Source organism: Siphateles boraxobius, unplaced genomic scaffold (assembly GCF_051911475.1).
Source record: "Siphateles boraxobius isolate OS27281-9 unplaced genomic scaffold, OSU_SipBor_1 22, whole genome shotgun sequence".
In the NCBI taxonomy this organism is placed as follows: Eukaryota; Metazoa; Chordata; class Actinopteri; order Cypriniformes; family Leuciscidae; genus Siphateles; species Siphateles boraxobius.
This window is the reverse complement of record NW_027508833.1, coordinates 22,477,857-22,505,774: the sequence shown is the minus strand read 5'-3', so window position 1 is coordinate 22,505,774 and position 27,918 is coordinate 22,477,857. Positions and strand designations below refer to the sequence as shown.

Genomic DNA, 27,918 nt, shown 5'->3' with positions numbered 1-27,918 from the left:
TGAAACGAATGCATCTCATTGCAGCGTTTTATTCTAACATACTGTTTTGTTTGTTTGTTTTTTAGGTCAAGCCATCAACGGCAGATAAACTTCTTACCAGTAAGTTTATTTTATTTAGTTTGTTTGCTCAAATGGGCCTACAAAACCATCCTTTTCATCCGCTTCCCAGCATGCATTAGGGCATGAATAATTATGGTTGTATTGTTTAACAGTTTTCCAGGCTATTTTGTTGTCATCTTGTGTAACCTACAGTGTTAGTATTGTGATTACTTTAAATGAGAAGTTAGGTGATTTTTAAGGCCCTTTCTGAAACACGATAACTATAAAGATAGCTAGGTTCATATTAGCATCCTCACCAACGTACAATATTGTTCTGTTTATTCTGAGCGTGCGCTGTCGAGTGCCGCTTTAAATGCTCGAGCTCTTTATTATAGTAGCATGGATTCTGATTGGCTCGTTCATCAGCTGGGAAAAATCGCTCTGAAAGTGATTCCAATGCTAGTTTCTCTGTGCCCCTATCGTTATAGTTGTGGTGTTGACTCTGGTCCTCTTTTACATTTGGAACGATTTTTAAAGCTATATACTTGTCGTTATCGTTATCATCCTTTTGTTTGTGGCAATGTTGTCTTTTAGTATTTTTTAAATTCTATTATAATATTTCACTATATATTGTATTTCCTTTTTAATTTATTTTTGATTTTCATTTTAATTATAGGTCAAATAATTTTATTTGCTTTGCTTTGCTAATTAGTTTTTGTCATTTTAGTACTCAAACTTGTTTATTTTAGTTTATTTCAACATTTACAATTCTCATAAGTTTTTATTTATCCCTTAAAACTGAACAAATGAAACATGTAAATAAACAAAACAATTTACATACATCTCCTAAATTCACATTATGTCATAACGTTCACTTAAAATAAAAAAAATACTTTCATAACATTTACTCACACTGTAAAAATACATGCAAAATGTAGCCTTTATAGTTCTAAAACAAGAAGGAAAAGGATATTATAAGAGAAAGGACGAACGCATAACAGTTCTTCCTTGTTGTTACATTTGTAAGATGTGAAGAGCCTCTACACATTGATCAGATCAACCTCTTTTAACAGATCGCAAGAGAATTCCTTACTCAATTTCTTGCATGTTGTCCTGCTGGCCTCACACGTTTGTGTGTAGAGTGATAAAGAGAGAGACAGATTACAGTGAAAATGAATGAAAACAAGATGCACAGGATGCTCTGCTGAATTATTCATTGATAAACAGTAGCCTGCCTGTGATATTAAACAAAAGAGAGTAAAATATTTTAATATTTGAGAATGACATCATCTAATGACTTCACAGCCATAATGAATTATTGAATTTATTTTGTAATCCATTTAGCAGGCCGGAACTGCATGCCTCTGATATGACTCTTGATATTTGATACTTTCTGGGTGGATATGGACCCCTGGCCTGACCACCATCTGAAATGGGTGTCAAAAATTGCTTTTGCGCCAGGCAAATGTTTGCCGGATGTTCCCAAATTAAAGCAGGGCACATATCAATCAATAAATCAATGAAGTAGAGCTCTCAGTGTCTGTTGGGAAATTTCCCATTTCCTTCCTAACAAGGTTGCTCTCGTAAATAGACGTCCATTATTATTGACTAATTACATTTAGCTCATTGATTCATTGATGGTCAGTCAAAGTTCATGCTAAAAACTAATACATTTAAAAAGATTTTAATGTTGTGGCTTATTTAAGAGATGGACCTGTTTTTTGCAAGTAAAACTGCCTATAATAATATAGCAGTTATAATATATTTATGATAGTTTAAAACTGATATTGATTATACATCCTATAGCCTACTCATTTAAAATTCTCAATGTCATTTCTTCAGGACAGCGTATTCATCGTTGTATATGATAGGTTAACTGTCCATTGACAAAAGTACCTCTTCCGTCCAGTGAAGGGCAAGTATTCCTCTGAGGAATTGATACTTGAGAGGTTTTAAATAGGAGGGATGCTCTTCCTCCCTTCAGTTCATGCCGAGCTCTCACTGCACGAACTTCAGGCATGGAAAAATTCATCGCTCCTCTGTGAGGACATAAGATTTTCCATCCTGCAATTTATTCTGAAGGTAGGATTTGATTTTTTTTCTTCATAAAGATGCCAGTTGAATAGTTTAAAGTTTTCAGTTATTAGTTCTATGTGCGTCTGTTACTTGTATATATTTGTTATATGTATATTTATATATAAAATAACATATCTTGAGTGCACATGATCTAATGTATTTAATGTTTTTTAAATTAATGTAGGAATTATAAAATGATGTAGACCTAAACTGCTTTACGGTGCCATTACAGTTTTACAAAATACGTAAATTATTATTTTATAAAATGTATATGATATATAAAATATATATAATTGCATGTATGTATGTATGTATGTATATATATATATATATATATATATATATATATATATATATATATATATATATATTAATTATTAAATACTGTGTGTTTGTGTGTGTATACTATATATATATATATATATATATATGTTTGTGTGTATATATACAGTATATATATAAATATATAATGTTTAGTGTAATTTAATTTTCTAAATATTATTATTTTTTTCATTTTAGTTATAAAATGTAAAATAGTTTTTAACTAAATTAAAAAAACATAGATATAATAAGGTCTATTATTTTAAGTATTTTTATATATGTGAATAGAATTCTGTTTATTTCCTGATAACTCACCACAAAAAAGTTTTTTGGGACTGTAATTGGATATGCATAGTCTGTGTCTGTACATCAATATACAGTGCATGGAAACCTTAAATTAGATTATTAGCCTTGTAGTTGTATTAGCAGTATTATTCCTCATATTTTTCTTTGTCAATTGTAATTGATTTTCAAATTCTGTGCAGCACTTTTCTGAAAAGGGCCTGCAACTATGTCAGAGAGTAAGCCCAAAAACTCTGACACACGTCCCAAGAACCTGCGGAGCTGGAGTGCTGATAGTTACATCCGCAGTATTAAAAAACGCTCCCGAGGGTCACGCCATGAGACAGCGCCCAGAGGGGAAGATGGGGAAGCAACAGACGACCAGGGCATACGCTCTGCCTCTTGTCCTCGGAGACGTCGAGAGCGTAAGTGCAGCTGCACGATCCCTGGAGAACCAGATTCGGACTCTCCTTGCAGGAAAGGTCTGTCCCGTCGTTCCCTGAGGCAGAAGTTTCAGGATGCCGTTGGCCAGTGCCTTCCTCTTCGCAACCACCACCACCATCATCATCATCACCAGTCCGGGTCCTCACGCCCGTTCTCTGTCCTCCTTTGGTCTAAACGGAAGATCCATGTGTCCGAGCTCATGGAGGACAAGTGTCCGTTTTCTCCAAAATCTGAACTGGCTCAGTGTTGGCATCTGATCAAGAGACACGGCGCTCACAACAAACCCGCTTTAAGCATCGAAACCGAACCCAAAGGTCCTTTGTTATCCTCCTCACCTCCAGCGCTCATTTCCTGGGAGGAGATCAACTCATCCGGGGCTTCTAGTCTGGATGACTGGGATCCGTCTTTTGCACATGGGGACGCCCAGTGCTGCGCCCACACTGACTACATCCTGGTTCCAGATCTGCTTCAGATCAACAACAGCCCCTGTTATTGGGGGGTCCTGGATCGTTTCGAAGCTGAGCAGCTTTTGGAAGGGCAACCAGAAGGAACCTTTCTGCTACGAGACTCTGCCCAGGACGAATACCTCTTCTCTGTTAGCTTCAGGCGCTATAGCCGCTCCCTCCACGCTCGGATAGAGCAAAACGGGAAGCGCTTTAGCTTTGATGGCCGTGACCCTTGTATGTACAGAGATTCCAGTGTCACAGGCCTACTAAAGCACTACAGTAACCCCTCCAGCTGCCTGTTTTTTGAGCCTCTTCTCTCTCGCCCTTTCCCTAGAAACTTTCCGTTCTCTTTGCAGCACATGTGCAGGGCGGTCATCTGTAGCTGTATAACGTATCAGGGAATTGATGCTTTGCCATTACCCTACACTTTGAGACACTTCCTTAGGCAATACCACTATCGGTGCAATGGAGCTTGTGCTGTTTAAAAACTGTGACAGAAATGGGACAAAACTACATGTTGCTTGATTTGACGGATTGAAAGGCACAGTAAATGTATTCAACACAGCATGGTGGACGTAGTTACCATGCAGCACAAAAGAAATAGTTCATGTTTCTAATGTAATCTTGTGCAAACCAAAGATTTGCAGGACATTGGTGGTTCACATATTAAATATTTTTTCCAGGTGTTCTACTATATGAATTTCATTTCTTTCTTGTTCTTGTTTATCATCTGTTATCATCATTTACTTTTTGTATGCAGTTTTTTACCCTAGATCTTCTTGATAAAACAGGAAATTAATAACTTTTGTTTCATTTATTGGAAATTCTTCCTATTGTAGTACTTACCAGATTCCACTAGATGACAGACTTGTAAAACTGACCTGACAATTTCTAACTACCACTACTATCTATTCATCTTGTATTTTAGAACTAAACAGAGCCTAAACCATATCTGTTTGAGTTACAAAACCATGTCGGTATATTATTTGATAGCAATTCAACCACATATTGTAACTACACATTTTCAATAAAACAAGCAATAGAATCAACAAATAAATTAAGACTGTTTTGTTTCGCTGTGCTATGGTTTACATCAAATCTCCTTTCAGATTATGTTTTATCATACAAGATTTCACTGTGAAGTTAAATGTTATTTATGAATCTGGGTGGATTGATGTAAAGGGACAAAACCAGTAAACTGAGGGGCTTGTATTGATTGAAAGATCAATAATATTCTCACTTTTTACAAAATGTGATATGATTCTCTCTTAGAAAACTGATTCACTCATGATCTGCCAAACTCATTCATGTTAAATAAGTTCCTCAGATGATGAAATCTTTATGAATTTAAAGTGAAGGATCTTTGTCATGAACTCAAAGCCTTTATAGCTATACCTTTATAGCTCACATACCATTGTGAAATATTAAAGAACCTCTATATAGACAACAAATGTGCATTCATAATTAGGAAAACAGGAGGCCTACAGGCACACATTTTTCTACTTTTAACTTCCTTGTAGGGGCTATTTGCTGATCATCACCATTTAGGTGATTTCAAATTTTAAATGTCTCAAAGATTCTTCCAGGAACAATTGGTCTCTAAAATCTAGGCAAATCTGGACACATGTGCACAAACAAAAAAGACAGGAACTAAATGCCCTAATGTGACCATTAATCTTATCATAATATTTGGTATTGCATTTCATTCTACAAGCAGATACAAGACCTGGATCCTGGAGTTTCAAATTATTCAACAAACAGACAATGAGAGCAATTTGTCTATTCTCTTGAAGAGGACTAAACTTTCAACCCTAGGCTGTATTACATTATTGCAGCTTAAGCCGTATATCAGACAGTTTTGCTGCAGGCAGATCCCGGTTTGCCGCCTTCTTTTTTTTTTTTTAAGAACGATAACATTGTTTTTACATGCAGCTCAAGCATTTTAAAATAATAGTAACTATGAGAAATGATCGACTGATTAATTTATAACAATAAATAACTATTTTAAAGATACTTTTAATATAGAACTAATATCTGGAACGTCACTATACGTCACACTTTGGGTGGGGTCAATACTCTGATTCAGCCAATGACATTTGGTAAAAGTTAACGGTCCGTCCCACTTTGACACGTCACTGGTGTCAGCGCGGGAGATGTGAGCAAGTGTGGCGCTGAATACTGAGAATTACCGCCAAACTAAAGCTGTAAGTACTGCGTGTTGTTTAAAACATTTATGCTGCATATATCGATGTATTGCTATTCGATTATAATCATTTACTTTGACACGTGCATTCTTTCAGGATATTTTGTTTTTATTCCGCGGTTGTTGATCATTTTGCATGTAGCCTAAATCAGCTGTCTTAGAAGCACATTTACACTTCTTTGTTTTCCAAAGATATTTTTTTTTGTCTAAACTTGAAAGAAAAATGAACTTACTTTTAGTAAAGGCTGATTATGTTTGCATCACAAGAGATCTGCTTTCTTGTCAAATGACATTTAAGTTTCTGGTTTGTAACGTTATATGTGATCATGGTCATTCTGTTCCTTGACAGATCAAGTAGGGAAGTTAAATTAATAAAAAAAACAATATACTCCCAGTAGTAACAGATTATTTATATATATATATATATATATATATATATATATATATTTGATTATAGAAGTTAATTAGAATGCTGTAAGTATTAGTATTATATCTTTTTACATTATTAGTATATCTGTTATATCAGCAAATTGTGTATCAATGTGTGCAAGTTACATTAGACTATAAGACTCGATACAGAGTAATATTGTATTGCAGTAGCACTGAGGATAAATTAATTTATTGAATTAGTTATCAAATTAAATTATGCATTATTCCTGTATATGAATACTAATATATATTATTACACATATCACCATCAGACATTGTCTGTCCTGTATCTGACTGTCCTCCTGAGAGCATCATGCCCTGTGAAAGGAAGCCCATGCGTTACGGTCACTCAGAAGGCCACACTGATGTCTGCTTTGATGATGAGGGAAAGTAAGTAACATATTTGTAATCACTCAAATCTTATAAATTTGATTTCAGACTTAACAAATGGGCAATTTTAAGATGCCTGTAATCCACTTTATGATCTTTCCCAGGTGTATTGTGACTTGTGGGAGTGATGGTGATGTCCGCATATGGGAAAGTCTAGATGACGATGATCCCAAGTCTATAAATGTCGGGGAGAAGGTCTATTCGGTAGCCTTGAAGGTAAGTTAACATTTGTTTTGGTGTGTTCTTTCACAGCTTATTATAAAAACATTATTAATGCTACAGAGACCTTTCATGTAAAACACCTGAAAACGGTCTATTAAATTTGAATCCTGTTCATTTTACTGCTAATTAAATGTCAGTGTTTATTTTTCCCTACAGAATGGAAAGCTAGTTACAGCAGTTTCCAACAACACGGTTCAGATTCACACTTTCCCAGAGGGAGATCCAGATGGCATACTCACTCGATTCACCACAAACGCAAACCACGCCACCTTCAATGCCAGCGGGTCAAGAGTGGCTGCCGGCTCAAGGTATGAGTTGCTTTCATTCCTTAACATGCTACATACATGTTCTTAAAGGAATAATTCACCCCAAAATTTTAATTGTCATGTCATCAGTTACTCACCCTCATGTTTTTAAACCCATAAGACTTTCGTTAATCTTCGGAACACAAATTAAGAACTTTTTAATGAAATCTGAGAGACTCTCTGTTGAAAGTCTATTTACCCCAAAAATGTTAATGTTTAAAATGTTCATAAAAAAATTATAAAAGAAATCCATATGAACAGTTCAATAGTACTTGCTTGACAGTCTAGAAAAAAAACTTGGTTCTTGTGCAGCAAGCATGTTTGAGCTTCTGCTTACTAGAATTAAATCTGTTCATCATATAAAGTGATCGTATCTCTTGGATTAAACTGCTCGATTTATAAGAATTTATTTTCTTCTAAAGTCCTACGGGTTTGGAGGTTGAGTAAAGGATGACCGTATTTAAATTTTTGGGTGAACTATCCCTTTAAAGGGTTAGTTCACCCAAAAATGAAAATTATGTCATTAATGACTCACCCTCATGTCGTTCCAAGCCCGTAAGACCTCCGTTCATCTTCGGAACACAGTTTAAGATATTTTAGATTCAGTCCGAGAGCTTTTTGTCCCTCCATTGAAAATCTATGTACGTTATACTGTCCTTGTCCAGAAAGGAAATAAAGACATCATCAAAGTAGTCCATGTGACACCAGTGGGTTAGTTAGAATTTTTTGAAGCATCGAAAATACATTTTGTTCCAAAAATAACAAAAACGACGACTTTATTCAGCATTGTATTCTCTTCCGGTTCTGTTGTCAATCCAAAAAATTGGTAACATATATGTATTTTTAGTAGCAGTTCTGTGTTAAAATTGGTAACATAAAAATCTCATGGATCATTTAATATTTGAGTTCTCCCATCTCCGTGCTTTTGTGAAGAGGAAACCACTTTGATTTTTGAACGATTAGTTACGAATGGCCGTTTGCCGGACATATGGATTGTTTTAAGTGGCTGCATCACGGATGAAGGCAGCGAGCATGTCACAGCATTGATTGAGCAGTTTTATCCCGCTGCCGATGCTTGAATATTGATGCACTGGCAGCTGAGCTCCGAACAGGTTATTTGATTTTTTTCTATTTTTTTCTATAGAGGTCGGAAATGAGTTTTCATTTATTTCCCCACTTCAGATCAAAAGATCTACAGTGCCAATATGAGTCTCTGTTGAGCTGAAAATGGTGGAGGATAAAGGGGCTAATTTTGTTTACTGTTTTCCAGCGACTTCCTGGTGAAAATAGTGGAGGTGGCGGACAGCAGTCAGCAGAAGACCCTACGAGGGCATGACGCTCCTGTCCTCAGTGTGGCTCTTGATCCTTCTGATGAGTTCCTTGTGAGTGTCATGGTGCCTTTTTTAATGGTCAACTGGTGTTATTTTTTAAATGTGACTAAATTAAGAATTGCTCGTGAACCAGTTATCAATGTCATGTTTGTTGCATACATTACTGTTTAAAAGTTTGGGGTCAGTAAGATTTAGATTTTTTTTTTTTTTTACGAAAGAAATTAATACTTTTTATTCTGCAAGAATGCATTAAATTTATTAAAAAAAATAGAAATATTTTGTAATATTATTGATATCTTCACTATTTCAGATAAATTCTGTTCTTTTGATCTTTCTAGTCAAAGAATCCTGGAAAAAGTCATGGTTTCCACAAAATATGATTAATGAAGCAGCACAATGTTTTCAAAATTGATAATAAAAAAAAAATATTTCTTGAACAGCAAATCAGCATATTAAAATAATTTCTGAAGGATCATGTGATACTGAAGACTGGAGTAATGATGCCTAAAATTCAGTTTTGCCATCACAAGAATACATTACATTTTCTAATATCTAAAAATAGAAAAAGTTATTGTAAATTGTAATAATATTACATAGTAATTCTGTAATATTTCAATAAATACTGCTTTGGTGAACATAAGAGACACTTTCAAAAGCATTAAAAATCTTAACATTTTAATCTTATCTTGTGAACTGTCCTGTATATGTGTTGTTTGTGAAATTTCGGATGAGTATTTATGTATTTAAAATGACTGTTGGGCCATTATTGGTAATTTTGTTGTGCTTATGTCACTGTCTGACAGGCTTCCTCCAGCTGTGATGGATCAGTCACTGTGTGGTCTATTGAGTCACAGGTGAGGACTTATCAGCTCTTCATACAAGAAATACGTGCACAATGGTGTCCAAAATTCATAGAGCACTAATGAAAATATGCAATGCGCTTCTGTATTGCATTTTGTAATTGTACCTTTTATTACAAACCATACTTTCACCATAACAATTTAAATGGAAATTTTTTGGAACAAATCAAATTTAACTTGAATTTCAGAAAAAATAACAATTTTAGTTTTGAAAATGAATGTAGAACTAATTCACATGGTGTAGAATAAAGCAGAAACTTCAATAGTTTTGCATTTCTTAGGTCTGCCTTTGTTATGTTCAGAAATAAATAAAAAAAATCCCAGATTTTCAGTATGATCTCAGTCTTCTGGTCCCTTCTGTATTTTGATGTAAAGCTAATCCCTGTTGTATGTTTTAGACTCAAGTAGCTCAATGGAAAGTTCTCCAGAAGTCAAGTGATGTTAGCAATGCCAAGTCTCTCTGTAGACTTGCTTGGCAGCCTCGTTCTGGAAAGGTATTGAAAATGTCACGTTTATATAAGCCTTTTCAAAATTCACTTAACATTTTCAGGTTTCTCTCTTCGGTGGCTTAGCTGCTTGTTGAGAACATCACTCAATCTGTCAAGTCTTGTAAATAACTCCTATCACCAGTTTCTTACAACAGTCGTGACATTAAGATGAATTTTCTTTTTTTCATTGTTGTATGCACTTGTAGCTGCTTGCTGTACCGGTGGACTTAACCATTCATCTGTATGACAAAAATACATGGACACATGTTAGCACACTCTCTGATGAACTCATCACACAGGTCAGTAGAAAACTATCTAGTAGTTTACAGTGGAACAGTTACTTGTAAAAAGGTCATTTGTGGGTGGTGAAGGAAATCCTTTTTATTAATTATTAATTTGACCTAATTATTATTATTATGAAGGAAAACCTTCATTAGCGTTACTATTGCGTATTAACCTTTCCCTTACCGTATCAGATGAGATAATGTACTGTGTGGTTAAAGTTGTGTGTTATATTGCAATGCATTTTAATGTTTTCATTAACAATTCTTTCCAATTTGTTCTCCTCCCCAGGTTTTTAATGTTGTGGTCTGGTCACCATGTGGGAAGTTTCTGGCTGCAGGAACAGTTGGGGGAAACCTGTTGATTTGGGATGTAGATGCCAAACTGTGTATCGAGAGGTTATAGTCATTTTGATCTTAATATTATTGATAAATTTGAATGTTGAAACCCAGTGTTGGAGGTAATGCTTTACAAGTTACTTACATTACTTTACATAAAAAGTAACTAAGTAGCGTTACTTTTTAAGGGAGTAACACAATGTTGTGACGTTTTACTTTTAAAAGTAACTTTCCCCAACACTGTTGAAATCAGACTGTGTAAATATTGGATTGACCTTGCATTGAATATAACTGTACACAATATTTGTTGTATTTGAGGATGTTTCTAGTGGTGATGGTGGTGTTTGTTAATCTTGTATCATTGCAGACAGAAACATGAGAAAGCGTTCACTGTGTGTGGGATGGCGTGGCATCCATCAGGAGGCCGGATCGCTTACACGGACACAGAGGGCTGCCTCGGACTCCTGGAAGACGTGTTGTCCTCTTCCTCTACTATACAGAACACCAAGGTCAGTTGTACCTTCTGGCTCTCGCCTTTTTTCCCCTGAATCACCAACGTAAAGTCACGAGTGTCTAATAGGGGTGTAACGATACATTGTTATAATATAAAAATGTGACTATATGTATCGTTGATGTAAACGAAACAAGTTAGTTTTATCCAAGACACAGCTAACTGAAAAATGTAAATTGTCATGTTCTCACCCTCATGTCGTTTCAAACACATAGGATTTTCGTTTATCTTCCAAACATAAATCAAGATATTTTTATGAATTTTTGGATGAACTAACCATTTACAGTTTGGGAATAGTCATTTTGTCACGCTTTCTTGCGATTAGATCTGTAATTGATTATCTTAAGAGCATACATGCTTCAAAGCTAACATAATTTAAAGCGGCACTCCTCGAAGCGAAAATATAACTTAAAGGACAATTCCGGCCAAAAATGAACCTAGGGCTTAATAACACATGGTACCGAGTCGACCATTCTCTGGGATGCGTTTTCATGATAATCGAATGTACCCAGTTTTTACGTTAGTTTTAGTTAAACCACAGATTAGCTTATAACGCTAGTGTATGGGGCATTGAATAAGTAAAAATAAAAATCGCTAGTTAATGCCACTAACTTCGTGTACACAAGCAGGGGCCATCTATGGAAAACAGTCTCGACCAGTCTCAAAGATGGCTCCTGCTTGTATACGTGAAGTGTACTGTCTTTATAAAGTATCTTCTTATTAAACTGTCTGTACACTTACAAAGTTCTCAACGCTTCGGTTTGCAGGTAGAGACCCTAATTATGCTACTGTGTTAGTGTGGGATTATTTTAAGCCTTGTTAGTGGCATTAACTAGCGATTTTTATTTTTACTTATTCTATGCCCCATACACTAGCGTTATAAGCTAATCTGTGGTTAAACTAAAACTAACGTTAAAACTGGGTACATTCGTTTATCTTGACAACGCATCCCAGATGCGACTCGGTACCATGTGTTATTTACCCCTAGGTTCATTTTTGGCCCGGAATTGTCCTTTAACTCAATATATAGCGTTTTTAGTTTTGGTAGTATGATGATTTAAAGCATTTTAGATTGTTTTTTCTTATGGTGCATTAATTCAGCGAATGTCTGCATTGAAAGCGCAAATGTTTTGCGCTAGAAAAAAATGAACGTTTACGGAGTACTACATTAAACTACTATATTTCATGTTGTATAATTATGCAATGGGACAATATTTGTGGGTCCTGATAATGCCAAATGTCTGATTTTACCAGTAAAAAGGGCTTACGTTATTTATAGGCTATGCATAGTAATTCTGTATTTTCAGGTTCAGAATCATTCATATTTTTATTCTGGTGTCACCATTGTTTTACTGCTTTACCTGTTCTCTGTTAGGTTTCAGCTCTCCTAATTCTAATTTCATGTTGTGACACCTAGTCAGTTGTTAATTTATTTACAGATATACATTATACATTAAATCCAGACCTGCCAACCTGTACATATTATGCGTAGCGGATACGCAATTTGACCTCAAAGTACACTGGTCGCGGTTTGTCACTCTAAACTACGCAAAAACCTGGTGACGCGCCTCTCTGTTCATGCGGAGTCCTCAAATCAAGCAACAGCAAAAGAAGAGTTCGCCCAATCATTGCACTGGGTTCATTCCCCAAATAGCAAGCGAGGATGATTGACAAATGCGTAAGACCTATCATTAAAAAGAGACTGAAAATCGGCAGCAATAAAGAATCCCGCTCGATCCCCCTTCCACAGTCTGACTGATTTCATAAGCGAGGAAAGTAGGCTACAGTAGTCACAATACTTCTGACTCCTGAAGGTAAACGGGCTGGGGTGGATGTGGAAAGTTGAAATATTGTATTGAGTTAACTTAATCTGGATTCGATTATCACACGGGAGTGATCGCAATCGCATGGATTATCTTAAAATACTCCGTCATTCATGGTCACTCAGATAAGAGGAAAACATCATTCAGCCATGCAAATTATAAAATGCTTAAATAATGCTGAAAAATAAATCTAAACAAAATAAAAATCGCTATGCTTAGTGATTATGAAAGTTCTGTGATTTGTGGATGACTGATAAGCGCGAGTCTGGAGAAACAGGCGTTTATTTATTCATTCTCAGTGTTGAGAAACGTAGCCTGCATGTGTTACGTTATTGTGTTAATAACTAAAGTACCTAATTATGTTACATATTTATTTTGTATGAAAACTAGCGCGTTAGTTACTTATGGATTAAAAAGTACCGTTCTATCAGTGCTGCGCGAGCTGTCTCTCACAAACACAGAGAGAGAAGATAATTGTAAAATGAAAATTGACGGGCTAAGTTTGTGTTCTTTTCTGTCAAAATGTCAGAAAGCTTTTTGTTTTATCCATCCGTGTTTTTAAAATTCGTTAAATGACGGACGTTTTGCTGTTAACACAGCCCTCATTAAATGTCAGATTCGTCTAACTTATAGCCTACTTGATATTCTTTTTAGAATAAGTGGTTCGTTTTGCTATTATTGGACTCCTGTCTATTCATTGTCAACTATTTTCTATAAATATGATTGTACTGGCTAACGTTTATTCAGCTAATGCGTGTCCTGTTTAAAATGTGCAATGTTCAAATGCAAAGACAGCAAGTCTCAAATAAAAGTCTTTTTTTTTTCTGTGAGATTTAGTATCATATTTGGATATTTGAATAATAAATTAAGTAGCCTATCTTAAATGTACAATGTTCCGATGTTAGTGTTTTTTTTATTTTATTTTTTTATTTACTATTTTCTTGGGGTTTCTTAATTTTAGACTTATTGACCAGCACACATTATATGCCATGCAATGCAATATTAATCATGAATAAAAAATGGTCTTGAGCAGTATTGAAACTTTGGACTTTCACTGTATATTGCAGTGCAGCGCAAGGGAAATTTTGGATTTGGGTCCAATTCAAAACTAGAATTATGAAGATTGGCATGTGTTTGTGTGCGTCTTGCATTCTCAAAAAATATGACAAACCTCCCCCATTGTACTCAAAAAATAATTTCAAGGTTGGCAGGTCTGTAAATCTTGAAATATTGAAAATTCTTAATGTTTTGAAAATAAATTGTTATTTGAATTTCAGTTTAATTTTTTTATTTTCTTCAAAATATCGTGATGGGTATGGTGAGCTGAGTGTATCATTGGTGTACAGCAATGGTGTTGACTGATGAATTTGCACTTGGTTTGTCTTAAAGTATATTTAAAAACACCATACGGACATATAAACCTTCAAAACTTGATTTTCATATCAAGGGATCTTTAACAGATTAAAATAATATCAGTAAATGCTGAGATTAATAAATGCTGTAAAAATAGTTTATTCATTGATAATTCATGTTAACTTATGTAGTAAAGTGTTACCAAAAATATTATAATCATTATTATTACATCGGTTCATGTTCATTCAAATAGTTACAAATAGTCAGAAATGTAGAAACACATTTTCATATTCATACTGAGATATGTATGAAGACATACATTTTTATACACAATGTAAATGAATGTAAAATGTTTTTTAATGCTGTTTAGGCCACTGCAGCTAAAGAAACAAATGACTATGATAACCTGTTTGATGAGGATGATGACCGGATGCTGGACGAGGGCACGAGTGACTCGCGGTCTCCAGTGAAGAAACCAATTATGGATGACGACGACGATGACGATGACCTCATGCCTGCCACGGGCAGACCGCGGCACAGAGGGTCCTTCTTGGATGACGATGACAATTCTCAAGGTATTAGAGATCATCGCAAAGCAAATAGTGTTAGAAGATACTTCAAGTAAAGCCCTTTAATTAAAGGTCAGATGTTTTGGTATCTCAAGATCCAGGTTCTGTAAAACTGGATGGACTTCCAGAGGAGGATGGCAGCAGTGCTGTTCTTCCTGCGGTGGGTCCTGCAGTGTCCCGTCCCATATACGAAGGTCCCATGCCATCACAACCCCAAAGGGCTTTCCAGCCGGGATCTACCCCAGTGCACCTCATGCATCGCTTTATGGTGAGGAGAAATCATATCCGTTTTCAACTCAAATAGAGATTGATTGATACTGTTTTGTGACCATGTCAATTATTCACTGATTCGCAGAGAGAGTTTTTAATTATTTTATTTTGGCTTTTGAACACAATGACATCATTATTAGACAGGGGGCTGGGTCGAGAAACGGACAAATACACATGGGATGGTCAAAATATCCTCAAACACAGTCGGTTATGTCTTAAGTGAATGTAAACAAAAGATAACGCATGTGTACAGTAAATTGGATCTGTGCATTAGGTCTTAAAGTGACAGCACCCTAATAAACCTGCAGCCGTCTGTGTCGTCAATTTTAATCAAAGGACAAAAGGAATCACTCACTGCCCTTGACTGAATAACTTTTAAGGATTAATCTAAATTTTATTTATAAAAAGAAAACTATATTTTATTTATAAAAAGAAAACTATATTTTATTTATAAAAAGAAAACTATGCAGTGTTATTTTACATTTGATTTCAATTTCTATACCTGAACTTTGTTCAGTGGTATTTATTTGTGCTATTGCTAATTTGTTTATTTGTTCTTATTTTATCACTGACTGTTTACTTGTCTTTAATAATGTCTGAAATTTATATTAGTTAGTTTAGTTGTTTTTGCTGTGGTATTTTTGTTAAAATCATAGGCAAAAGTTCCTGGTGTAAGTGTTCTTTAGACTACTGATTTTTGTTCATGGTTTTCAGCTGCAACAGAATGTTTTGCAAAAAGACACAAATTAAATGTGTATATCTAAATGTTTGACTTAAATGTTGTTGTTTTTTTACCTTTTTTTTACCTTTTTTTTTTACCTAAAAAGTAAACCTTTTACCTTCTTTTTCGATAAGAATCAGAATCGCTAAGATTCAAGCGATACGGTACCAACCCTAACACCATAAACATATTATGCATTACAAATATTTAATAATAATAATTTATTATTTTGAAAACACAATAATGTGCAAACAAGATTGAAGTGATTATGTTGATTTACTGTTAAATCAAATGTAGTTAAAGTCATTTTTGTCTGTTTTTCTCCCTATGTTCCTTCTCAGATGTGGAACTCCGTGGGCATCGTCCGTGGCTATAATGATGATCAGGACAACGCCATTGATGTGGAATTTCACGATACTGCTATCCATCATGCCATGCATCTCACCAACTCCCTGGGCCACACCATGGCTGATCTATCCCAGGAGGCCGTGCTGCTGGCCTGTGAGGGAACTGATGAGCTTGCCAGGTACAAGATCTTAGTAATCATAGTTGACTTTGAGTTTAATTTGACTTTGACTTTCTTTAAGCTTACTAGACATTTAGTTTAGACATTTGCTGAATTTAGAGTTCCTTTTTTGTTCAACAGGTCTGCTATGACAGTAAGTTAGATTACAGTCAGCAGCAGCTGTGAACCTTGCTCTGTTGCCCCATTTCCCCTTTGTCCTTAATTACTTGCCCATGTTTGCGAAGCAAATTTGCACTTTGCCTTTTATTTGCAGAACTACTAATCCAGTAGAAATCTGTAATTATCTGGCGGTGAATTGCAAACTACTGCCTATCTGTGAAATGCACTGTTTTTAAGTGAATAATTAATGCAAGTGTTATAGTGGAATAGCAAATAAAAGGGGATTTTTTGTGTTGTTGTGGAAAATGGGTTACACATTATTTTAAGATGCTCTTGTTGGTGTAATTATACATTTAAAGGTGCCATGTGTCAGAATTGAGTTAAAAATATACAAAAATGAGTTACACTGATCAAAAGAATGAGAAGAAATAAGGGCGATGATGTCATTAAAAAAAATGAAAAGTTATAGTGTTGCAGAGATATCAACCTGAATTAGCATGCTAAATTACTAGCCCGGGCCCGACAGATGTCATAATACCAGTTTCGGCCATGGGAGGCGGTATGCGGGCAACACCAGCCAAACTGCAATACATGAATACGTCGCACGGCTTGTGGGCGTATTTAGACCTGATGTCAATCGTGTGGAAAGTACACCCCACTACTACAGTTCAGTTCAGGGAAGAGAGCGGAAGAATGGCTGAAGCCCTTGGCAAGAGACCCTTACCACAACCACCCGCTGCAGGGAAAAAAACGCTCAGAATCACAAATAAAATCGGATGAAAAAAGGAGCAGAACCAGAGTTAACATTGGCATTGCTTTCCATCGTTGGAGATAACTAATGGAAATGAAAGAAATGAGGTTTGACTCCTAACTTGCAACATTTCTTTTGGATTGGTAAGTAAGATGCTGTTAGTATTTCGCTAGAAGTTTGTTTTATATGTTTGTTTAGTTTTTTCGGGAAGTTATAACATAGAAATGTCTCGAAGGCTGTTCGATATAAGTTCTAAATTTAGCAATGGCTACATTGAAAGGTGTAATGAGAACTACGTGAGCTATATTATGTTTACTAAATTGCTTTCCTGAGGTAAATCTGACATATTTGTTCTCCAGCTATGTTATTGACCTCTGCACGCTGATTAAAAAAATGATTGGTCGGTTTTATGTATGAAGAATACATTTTGGTAAGTTGTAGCATACTGTATCTTTCAACAGTGTTCGTGTGTTTTTACTATTAGCTAGTAGAGATGATCGGTTCACGTGCGCTAGGGATCTGTCGTGTAATGTTAACCAGTGGTGTAGTCTAGTTTTTTGTAGTGAGTATACTGTGATATACCAGCCCAAGCCCCCCGTTCTGTGTGTTTTAATAAACTATTATTATTATTATTAGGCCTACTTGAAGTATACTCTACTGTGCAATAGTAATATATTTCTGTTATATTTTCTTCAAGTTATACAAAACTTTGATTTTGACAGGTTGTAATGAAGACTTTAAAGTTTGTGAGTGTGTATATGATACGAATGAATGACGATAGTTTTATCAAATGAAATGGAAAAATTCTTGTGAAGTGACTCTCATAAAAGCTCTGCAATGAAGTTCAAATGTGTGCATGTCCTCCTCATAGACGCTGAAAACACCACGAGTGTTAAGTGTGTAGTAGAGCACACATTGAGCGCTCGTTCACAGAAACACGCAGAACATTCAGAGTTTATTTCAATAGCAGTCTTTTTGAGCTTTAATATTCATGGACACTTAGTACATATCGAGATCTGATTCATTGTATCATTACTTTTGATTTATTCATTAAAAAATGGCCAAATTGCGTGACGTTCCGCTTTACAGGAGTTACATTTGTTGCTGGATTCCGCGATTCGATCCGTCTTGCTGCGCAAACACAGACGTCACGGCGGGGTGAATTTATGAATGAAAGTTCTTTCACAAAACGATGTTGTTACGTTTACGAATCCTCACGCTTTTTAAAGTGGGTATACGGAGATCTTTGACATTTCCTAGTGGGCATACGGAAATCCTTGACATTTTCTAGTGGGTATACGGCGTATACCTGCGTATCACGTAGACTACACCACTGACGTTAACAATTACAAGCGCCAAAACGGTATTTTTTGTTTGAATTGCGTAATAACATTGACCGAATCGATGACGGTGAATTCGTGAGAGTTGGCAGCTCTGAATGGCGCTAGCTTGGTCAACAGCAGCGAATGCTGTCTGTCAAATTAATGTAGCCTAATTCAAACTAAAAATAAAAATGTAATATGAACAAAACGAATATGAACATTCACTGGTGAAGGGGAGTAGCTTGAAGATGTCATTTAAAATCACTTGACATCAACCAACGTTCCTCTGGACTTAAACGTCCTCTATTAGGACTTGGCTCGGCTTCAGCTATGGCTCTAGGGTCGTTGTGAAGGTAGGGGCGGAGCATAGAGACTATGCCGTTTCTCGTTTGTCACTCTAGAGTAGATCAATTCACTTTCTGGAGGTAGACTGCCCCCATCTGGTTTGGAATGTGGAGTATGAATTGATTTTTTTTGCGGATATTACACAAGGCACCTTTAAGTACTGGGTAATATTAAGAACATATACTAACAATAGTGTTATAGGGTTATGATTAGGGTTTGGTTTAGGGTTAGTTGCATGTAATTATGCATAATTTACTGTTGTTGTTATTACATTAAGTATATGTAACATATGTAACAAGGACACTGTAAGATACACTGTAAGATCTCTCTCTCTCTCTCTCTCTTATTTAGACTAATTTTTTTGTGCATTATCCCTGATCAAATAAAGAACAAATAAATAGTGTTACTGGAAAATGTAACAATGCTGTAACAATCATACCCTGAAACTCCTTAAACATAATGATAGAAAGATATTTATACGTAAAAATAATATAAAAACTGACATATAAATTAGAGAGTAAATATTTTGGGATAAAGAACAAGATAATGAGTAGAGAACTCGAATAATTTATTATTTTCTAGTATAAAGAACTAGAAAATAATAAATATGTCATAAATATTTTAATAGAAAATCTGCATCTTTTTGTTCCTTTCCTTATTCTCTCTCTCTCTTTCTCTCTCTCTCTTTCTCTCTCTCTCTCTCTTTCTCTCTCTCTCTCTCTTTCTCTCTCTCTCTTTCTCTCTCTCTCTCTTTCTCTCTCTCTCTTTCTTTCCTCTCTCTCTCTCTCTCTCTCTCTCTCTCTCTCTCTCTCTCTCTCTCTCTCTCTCTCTCTCTCTCTCTCTCTCTCTCTCTCTCTCTCTCTCTCTCTCTCTCTCTCTCTCTCTCTCTCTCTCTCTCTCTCTCCAGTAAGATCCAGTGTTTGCACTTCTCGTGCTGGGACACTCATAAGGACTGGATGGTGGATCTTCCTAAAGGCGAGGACGTGTGTGCCTTGTGTTTGGGTCAGGGCTGGGCGGCAGTGGCCACCAGTGCTCTGATGGTCAGGCTGTTCTCCATCGGTGGTGTGCAGAAGGAGATCTTCAGCCTGCCAGGAGCTGTGGTCTGCATGGCAGGACATGGAGAGCAGCTCCTCATAGTGTATCACAGAGGTACTCATGCATGTCGCCTGGTTCAAATAAGTGAGCAAGTGACAAATATCTGTATCGGCCAATGGTTGTTTATTAAAATCTGTATTGCGTTGGCAAAAAAAAATCCTAATGGTGTATCTCTAATTGCTAGTGTTTGTTATTTATGTCTGAATTGTGTGTTTTTGAACTGGTTCCTTTTAATGATTCATTTAAAATGATTGGCAAAGCAGTTGTAAATGAGAGAAGTTACTCAAAAACAAAGTAGTAACTTGTGAAATGCCACATCTGCAAATGACTCAAATGGAATAAATCCTTTATTTAACAATTAAAACTAACAATATGAATTTGGGAAATCTGAACAGATTCTCCAAAATTAATCTGACTTTGCTTGTGCTTTGTGTCTACAAATTGGTTGAGCTTGATTGTCATGTATGTCATCAGGTACTGGGTTTGATGGAGACCAGGCCCTTGGCGTACAGCTGCTCCAGCTCGGGCGGAAGAGAAGGCAGGTCATCCACGGAGAACCGTTGCCTCTCTCACGGAAGTCCTACCTGGCATGGATGGGCTTCACTGCCGAGGGTGAGTCACCTTCTCCTGTTGAGCAGGAGTTACACACATACTTGCTCAAGCTCTACTGTATTCACTTCCTGCTGTTTGAATTGTTTCTTTAAGGAAATTGAGAAAAATAAACAACTGCCTAGAGAATTATTATGTAATATTGACTTAGGCTTCAATTTCCTGACAGTTGTGACATGCTATGCTCAATACCATTCAAAAGATTGGGGTCAGTACATAAAAGTAAAGTGTAGTAATATTTCCCAATTTTATTGTTTTTGCTGTATTTTTTATCAAATAAATGCAGCCTTGGTGAGCATAAGAGACTTTTTAAAAACATAAAAAAAACCTAACAAACCCCAAACTTTTGAACAGTAGTGTATGCATACAGATAGTCTCAATCAAAGCTAATAGACATGGACTAAAAGTCACAAAACTGATTTAAAGGGGTTCTGTGGTTTCTTTAGTTTACCTATTTGAGTATAACTCTCTTTGCAGGAACCCCGTGCTGTATTGACTCGGAGGGTGTTGTACGTATGCTGAACCGGACCCTGGGGAACACATGGGCTCCTGTCTGCAACACTAGAGACACCTGCAAGAGCAAATCTGACCATTGTTGGGTTGTTGGGGTTCATGAGAATCCACAGCAGATCAGGTGCGTCATTTTCCTTCATTCACAAATGTCAGATCTGTATGGCAGCTTGTTTCCGCCACAAAATAAAACATTTTAAAAGATAATTGTGACTTTTCATCTCAGGATTGCATGATATAAAATCGCATTTGCATGTTAAAACATCAGAATTGCATGATATATAGTCAGAATTTCGTGATATAAAAAGTTTAAGTTCATGCAATTGCGACTATATCATGCAATTCGCAATTGTGAGATTACATCATGTAATTCTAAATTATATCACACAATCCTGAGATAAAAAGTCAGAATTGCGAGATGGAAACTCACAATTGGGGGAAAAAAGTCAGAATTGTGAGATAAGTAAGCTTCCTTACTATGGACACAGTGGGTCACACATCTGAGTGAAACTTGGAATCCTCCTCATTTGTCTCAGGTGTATCCCATGTAAAGGCTCACGTTTCCCACCCACCCTACCCCGCCCTGCTGTGGCCGTCCTGCCCTTTAACCTGCCTTATTGCCAGACCACTACAGAGAAAGGTCAAATGGAGGTATGGCCTAAAATCCATCCTGGAGTCTTGTCAAATTCATTTAAACTATAGTATCATGTAGAGTTCTCTACTTATATTTGTTTTATATTTATTTCTACATTTTAAATTGTTGGTCTATATAGACATGTTCAGAATGATGTCTTAGCAGTGTTTCTTGCTCCAGAATTTTGTGAAATTAATGTTGTGTCTTTATAAAATAGGCCCGCTTTTAAAAACATGCATTGTTTCATTCTTTTTTTCTTTTTTCTTTTGTTTTGTTAATTTTATTGTATTTCCAGTGTTGCTGACCTGGACTAAAAGTCAGTTGTAGCCATCCCTGTCTTGCTAGTGCATTACTTGTCTGACACTTAATGTGGATCCTGAAATATACAATATGTTTGTTTTTTTTCACTGTGTATTTATGTTTGTTTTCTAGGAGCAGTACTGGCGGTCTATGCTCTTTCATAACCACTTTGGCTTTCTGTCATCCAGTGGTTATGAAATTGACAGCGAGGGTCAGTCTCAGGCTGAGAAAGAGCAGCAGGAACTGCTAATGAAGATGTTCGCTGTAAGTCATTCATGTGGCCAGAACAGGAAGTTAAAGCCTGGTTGAATTCAATTTTTTATGCCTGGATTGAATTTCACTGTGTGATTTTTGTAAAACAATTGTGGAATGTCATAAATCAGAACTCTGCTTTTGTATATGCCTTATATTCAGGCTTGGCTTGCACATTCGATCAGATTTGTTTTAACGGTCCTTCTAGACATCTCACCATGTTTTATGCTGTTTGTTGTCTGTTTGTGTGTGTGTGCCCGGGCAGCTGTCGTGTAAACTGGAGCGTGAGTTCCGGTGTGTGGAGCTGGCTGAGCTGATGACTCACAGCGTTGTGACGCTCGCCATCCGTTACGCGTCTCGTTCCAGACGCATGGCCCTGGCACAGAGACTCAGTGAACTCGCCCTGGAAAAGGCCAATCAGCTGCAGGAGGAGGAGCAGGAAGAAGATGATGAGCCAGCCTATCAGAGGTTAGCACAGGAATCCGGTTGTTATATTTATATTAATTAAAATTCTTTCAGTTCTACTCCTGGAAATTAGATGTCTAAGAATTGTTGGATTGGTTACGGTTTCTTAGAAACTATTATTTCTTCTTGTCTTTAAGCAGGAAAAGCTTATGAACTGTGGGATCATTTTTTTATGCCTATTATCTTATTTATTCTCCCCGTTAAAGTTCATAAAACCTAGGAACATGTTGTCTGTTATTTTGTTTCCAGGTCTAGAAAAGTTTTTTAAAAAGTCATATTTTTTTATTTTATATTTATGTTTAGCTCAGTTGCAATAGTCTTTGCAATAGAAGCCGGCTTCTCAAACAAGAAAACATGTTGGGCGTGGCTTGATTTTGTCCATAGGGAATTGATTGGGTGGTTGTCGTTTGCTATTGCTGTTATCTCATGTGAGTGACAGGTTGTCCCGCCTTTCGCCTTTGCGCTAGATAACACTTCATCAAAAAAGAGAAGAGATGTCGTTCATCATGAATCATTTATAATAAATGCTGCATATTCCATAATAAAATGAAATGGGATTAGAATTGTCATTTTGGATTTCATGGTGACTTTAAAATATGTAATCTACTTTGTGAGTGCAATGTCTTCAAAATTATTTTAAAAGTACTTTCTGTAGTCCCTCTCGGTAGTCATAGTTGGAATTGACCAAAACTGTTGGAAACTCTGAATCAGATGTGATGCTGACATGTCAAATGTTTTGTTTCTGTATATTTAGACACACCAGTCGAGAATATAGAGGATCCAATAAGATTAGCAGCAGACAAGCACAAGTTGAGAATGGCTGTGAGGAGGAGGAAGATCAGGAAGAATATCCACAGGAAGAGCAAATGAATGCAGAGGAATCAACAGAGACCAGGAAACCACGTAAATATGCTGTTTTTTCTCCATACACATCTGAAAAGTAGTATATTAAACCAAATGCCCCATGCATTTCAGCTGTGTGTTTCTTGATGTTTGAAATAGAGGCTTTCTTGATCATTCACATTACTTGTTTCAGCATGAGTCTCAAATACTGCAGTAGACAGCTTTAAGATTAAGAAATGCATTTTTTTTAAAACCTGATTTAATTGGTTTTTGATATGAAGATATTTTGACTTGCCAGGTTTGAATCCATTCAAAAAAGGAGAAAAATCACCTGAAAGGCCCTCTCCCAAACCAGGTGAGTAGAATATTAAACCATTTCTATAAACGGAAAGTTATATAACGCAAACTGAGCATTTATCTCAGATTAACTATCTGCCAAATTCAACATTTTATTTTCAGATTTTTCAGATTTTCAAATTGCTACTTTTTTCAAAATGAAATCTTTATCTTTCTAATTGATTTAACAATTTTTAAAATGACTTTGAGTGGCATAAATGGCTGCCATGAGAGATGAGTGTCTGGTGACAATAAAAATTGTGCTTGTGTTTCACAGTAAGCAGAGAAGGACGCGTGAACCCTTTCAAGGTAAGACGTGCACATTGTTAGTTAAAGTAAGCAAGCTCCATATAAGTGTTGTGTTTCAAGAATACTTGACGTGCATTTTTACATTTACAGTATATAAAAAAAAATACATTTAAACTTACAGGTGTCTGGTGCAGAAAAGTCCTCAAGTTCTCCAGCTGGTCAGCCCAGAACGACTAATGTTTTGGACAGCATGACGATGTCCAGCAGAAAACCTGCAACTCTCAGCGGAACATCAAAACAAGGCAAAGCCCCAGTCCTGAAGCCCCTGGCACCCAAACCAAAGTCCAAGGTACAGTGTATTGCTCAAATACAAATGTTCTCCATCCCTGTGGGGTCACACAACCTGTCTGACCCCATAAAACTCACTCTCAGCTCTGACTGCAAGGGATGACCTGGTTATCTTTTCCTCTAACTAATGTTCTGCTATCAGAACTAAACAATCTTAGAGTAAAATGTCAGAGGTCTTTCTATTGGAATATAAGCAACATTATGATTGTTAGTCAATGTACTGGACACAAAAATCCCATCTTGTACAAAACTTATCTTTAGATGTTCCATGGAGAAAAATATGTGAGATGCGAGCATTTCTTACAGTGAGTGTCATGCCCAAAAGAACAATAACAAAAACGTCACAGTACACTGTCATATGGAAGTAAACGCAGAGCTGAATTGAAAGCATGGGGGATTATTATTAGAAGGCCGTGATTTATAAAGGCCAATGGAGGGAATTTGGCCAGGACACCAGGATTACACCCTTACTCTTTACAAAATGTGCCATGGGATTTTTAACGACCACAGAGAGTCAGGACCTCAGTGCAACGTCAAATTAAATCAAGTCTCTATTTATTTAGCGCTTTTTACAATACAGATTCTTTCAAAGCAGCTTTGAACGTCTCACGTGACTTTGTAGGACTAGTATAGGAGTAAATCATCTCACTGTCCCTCCACTGACTAACTTTGCTGCCAACTTTCATGCTCAATGAGTGACAAAAGAACTACCAGTATGTAAAATCTTTGGAGTGACTCCCACCAGCGCAGAATTGTGACGAATTTTAATCTAGACTGCCGTAAACGTCGCATGAATTCTGATGATGGCTGAGGTCGCATTACAAAGCATCAGACCTGTATCTGATTTAGGACCTCATATGGAAGTGGCCCAAATCAGCAAGGAAAAGATCAGATTCCATGTGGTTTGTGTTGTTCACACTGTTACGGAACATTTTTTTTTCTGCAGTCTGAACGTAGCTTTTTTTTTCTTTCGTTCCTTCTTTTTAAGACCCAGGCCACACTGCTGCAGATGAGTGCCTCTAAAGGAAACGGTAAGAAACAGGAGGACAGCCAATCAGGAGCAGAGAAAATGAAACCAGTTCCTGCGGCTACACCTCCAGCATCAGCGGAGAATATCGAAAACAGAAAGTAAGAGGCCGCAGCAACTTTAATTGTAATGATGCGAGGACATCCTTTTTTTTTATCTTTTACATTTTTGAAAGTAAAAGTATTCCATGTCAGATGTCACTGTTGCCCAAGTGTCTATAAATGATCAAATTTAGTTATGCACAAAATAAAAGTTTGTATGATGGCTTTTATAATAATTTTTATGGCTGTTAAAATGTGAGGGCAATAGTGTATAAATCTGTTTTTCAAAGATAAAAGGTGCCTTGTGCCAGTCTAAATTTAAATCCTGTATAGTATAAAATATAAGAAACTTCAGAAACTTCACAATTACTCAAATGAAATTATAGTAAGTCATACGTCATTTACTTATAATCAGTATTCATTTTTAAAGTCTTTTTCTTCCAATCTCTAAGTATGGTGAAGGGAATGTGATGATGTGGGGCTACTTTAATTCCAAAGGCCAAGGGAACTTTATCAGGATGCATAGTATCCTGGATCCATGAAATAACTGGCCATTAAAAATAAAAATCTGCCTGACTCTATGGGAATTTAACATAGCGGTGTCCTGACTTATGCAACCTGTATTTTAAGGAAGAACATTTATTTATTTACGATACATTATTCATTCACAAAGAAAATTGGTGTCCTTAAAGGTTGGATTTTTCCTCATTTTTTAAATTAAAGGCATTAAGATCAATTTCCAAAAGATGATTTTTTTATTCCTCTTTTTAGTCAACTTTAGCATGGGTGTGTTCACTTATGCTAGGCACTGTATATGGTGTTCTTCCCTAATCAAGTAGCAGATGATTGATTGAGGAACTGTCAATCCTTTTTAGTGCTTTGTTTGAACTTGTCTGTAACCCGTTTACTTTCTGTAGGCCAAAAACCGGCTTTCAGCTGTGGCTTGAGGAGAAAAGGAAGAGCATTCTCACAGAAAATCCTGACTTTGATGAAATGGATGTTATCAAGGAAGGCATGTGTCGTTTCCGCACTCTCTCAGCAGAGGAAAGACTGGTAAGACATTTCATTCATGGGAAATGTATTTTATCCAAAACGGTTCACTAATTTCTTAAACAAATCCTTCAACCTGTTTTTAAATCCATGAAGGTTACTTGGGAATTTCCCTGTTTCAGTTTTATTGCATCTGTCCTCGTTATTATGCAACACAGATTTCATTCATGCACTCGTTTTTTTTCTTTTTTTTCTAGTTTTTCCTCCAATTTTTTTATGCTCTAACTCAATTTATCCATGACAACACTGTTCATTAGCAAGCATCCTCCTGTTTTCTGATCTCCACTTACCTGTGTATATGTGTGGGCTTTCCAAACACTCATGCCCTCCGCCTGTATGAACAATCTGTTCGTGACCCCGCACCCACAGGGCCACTCAGTGCAGGACAGAATGACTCTTCACACACTCCAGCCTGGAGGGTGAATGGTTGGTACGCCTGTTGCTCTGGAAACTCAGGCTGGGGGTGTGTGCCGTACTCATTTATCTTATGTTAATGCCATGAGGGTGGCATTAGGTGGTGAAAGAGTGCGTTACAATGGTGAATGGCGTACATTGGGAGGGAGAAGGGGAGGGAGCGGGCAGAAAGAGTCCCGGTGCTCGTATGTGAAATGGGTCCGGTGACTCATAACGGTCATCTGTAAATGTTTACCGCCTCTGTTTACACCAACGGTGAACAAATGTGTCTGGGTTGGCAGTGGTTTCAGTCATTTTTAATTACAATCACTGAGGCTTATTTGAACGACGTAGTTTATTGCTTGTGTGTGCATGATTGTATATAAAAGTCCCGTATCCTTTTCATTCAGAACTGGACGGAGAGAGCAAAGGGCGACTCGGACCCCAAGAAAAGAAAGCGCGAAGATGAAGCAGGACAAGTAGATGAACGTATGGAGTCAGACGAGGGCAGTGCCAAAAAGAAAAAGCCACTGGATACTTCTGCTAAACTTTCGGCATTTGCATTTAACAAAGAATAGTACATAACATAATTTAGTTAAATGCTTATATATTTTTTTACATTCAAATTTTAATATCGATTGGGGGGGGGGCTTTTTCATAGCTTACTGTGATTATCTGTCCTCTCATTTTGTCTAATAGATTTGCTGCTCATTTGAGATCCACTTGTTCTCCATAAATTTTCTCAAGTTGGAGTTCTTTTGAAAGCAGTACAGGTCTCTCTTTATTTGCATTTGAAATGAAGCAAAGGCTCTTTGTTATAAAATTTGTAAGATGGTTGATAACAAGGTCTCTTTGAATCTGGCGATACTCTGAATGCTGTGGTTTCTCCTACTTTATTTTTGGCTGCTTTGTACATATGTTTTTGTGTGTGAAATTTTGTACTGTATGTAAAACAATCATAATAAAAGCTAAAAGGTTGTATTTTGAATCTTGTCTGCTGTATTTTTTTATTCTAAAGGT

General features: G+C 36.5%; 2 protein-coding genes across 4 annotated transcripts; both read left to right on the top strand.

The window, feature by feature from the left end:
* Nucleotides 1–72: 72 nt before the first annotated feature.
* Nucleotides 73–27,886, top strand: wdhd1 (WD repeat and HMG-box DNA binding protein 1). Of its 3 annotated transcripts, none has more exons than XM_077239114.1 (26): nucleotides 73–99; nucleotides 6,513–6,630; nucleotides 6,735–6,846; nucleotides 7,009–7,160; nucleotides 8,428–8,539; nucleotides 9,292–9,342; nucleotides 9,747–9,842; nucleotides 10,043–10,135; nucleotides 10,410–10,516; nucleotides 10,824–10,965; nucleotides 14,514–14,718; nucleotides 14,808–14,980; nucleotides 16,045–16,229; nucleotides 19,654–19,895; nucleotides 20,316–20,453; nucleotides 20,928–21,084; nucleotides 21,497–21,611; nucleotides 22,027–22,158; nucleotides 22,412–22,614; nucleotides 23,366–23,514; nucleotides 23,753–23,809; nucleotides 24,068–24,099; nucleotides 24,221–24,388; nucleotides 25,376–25,515; nucleotides 26,373–26,508; nucleotides 27,309–27,886. In XM_077239114.1, the coding sequence occupies exons 2-26, from the start codon at nucleotides 6,554–6,556 to the stop codon at nucleotides 27,474–27,476; spliced, it is 3,342 nt and encodes a 1,113-aa protein (XP_077095229.1). In that variant the 5' UTR covers nucleotides 73–99; nucleotides 6,513–6,553; the 3' UTR covers nucleotides 27,477–27,886. The 3 variants fall into 3 exon arrangements, with proteins under 3 accessions (XP_077095229.1, XP_077095228.1, XP_077095230.1); XM_077239113.1 differs by lacking the exon at nucleotides 73–99 and adding an exon at nucleotides 5,699–5,812; XM_077239115.1 differs by lacking the exon at nucleotides 73–99 and adding an exon at nucleotides 6,057–6,115.
* socs4 (suppressor of cytokine signaling 4) lies at nucleotides 1,999–4,203 on the top strand. The gene is made up of 2 exons (XM_077239116.1): nucleotides 1,999–2,121; nucleotides 2,922–4,203. The coding sequence occupies exon 2, from the start codon at nucleotides 2,948–2,950 to the stop codon at nucleotides 4,091–4,093; it is 1,146 nt and encodes a 381-aa protein (XP_077095231.1). The 5' UTR covers nucleotides 1,999–2,121; nucleotides 2,922–2,947; the 3' UTR covers nucleotides 4,094–4,203.
* Nucleotides 27,887–27,918: the final 32 nt, after the last annotated feature.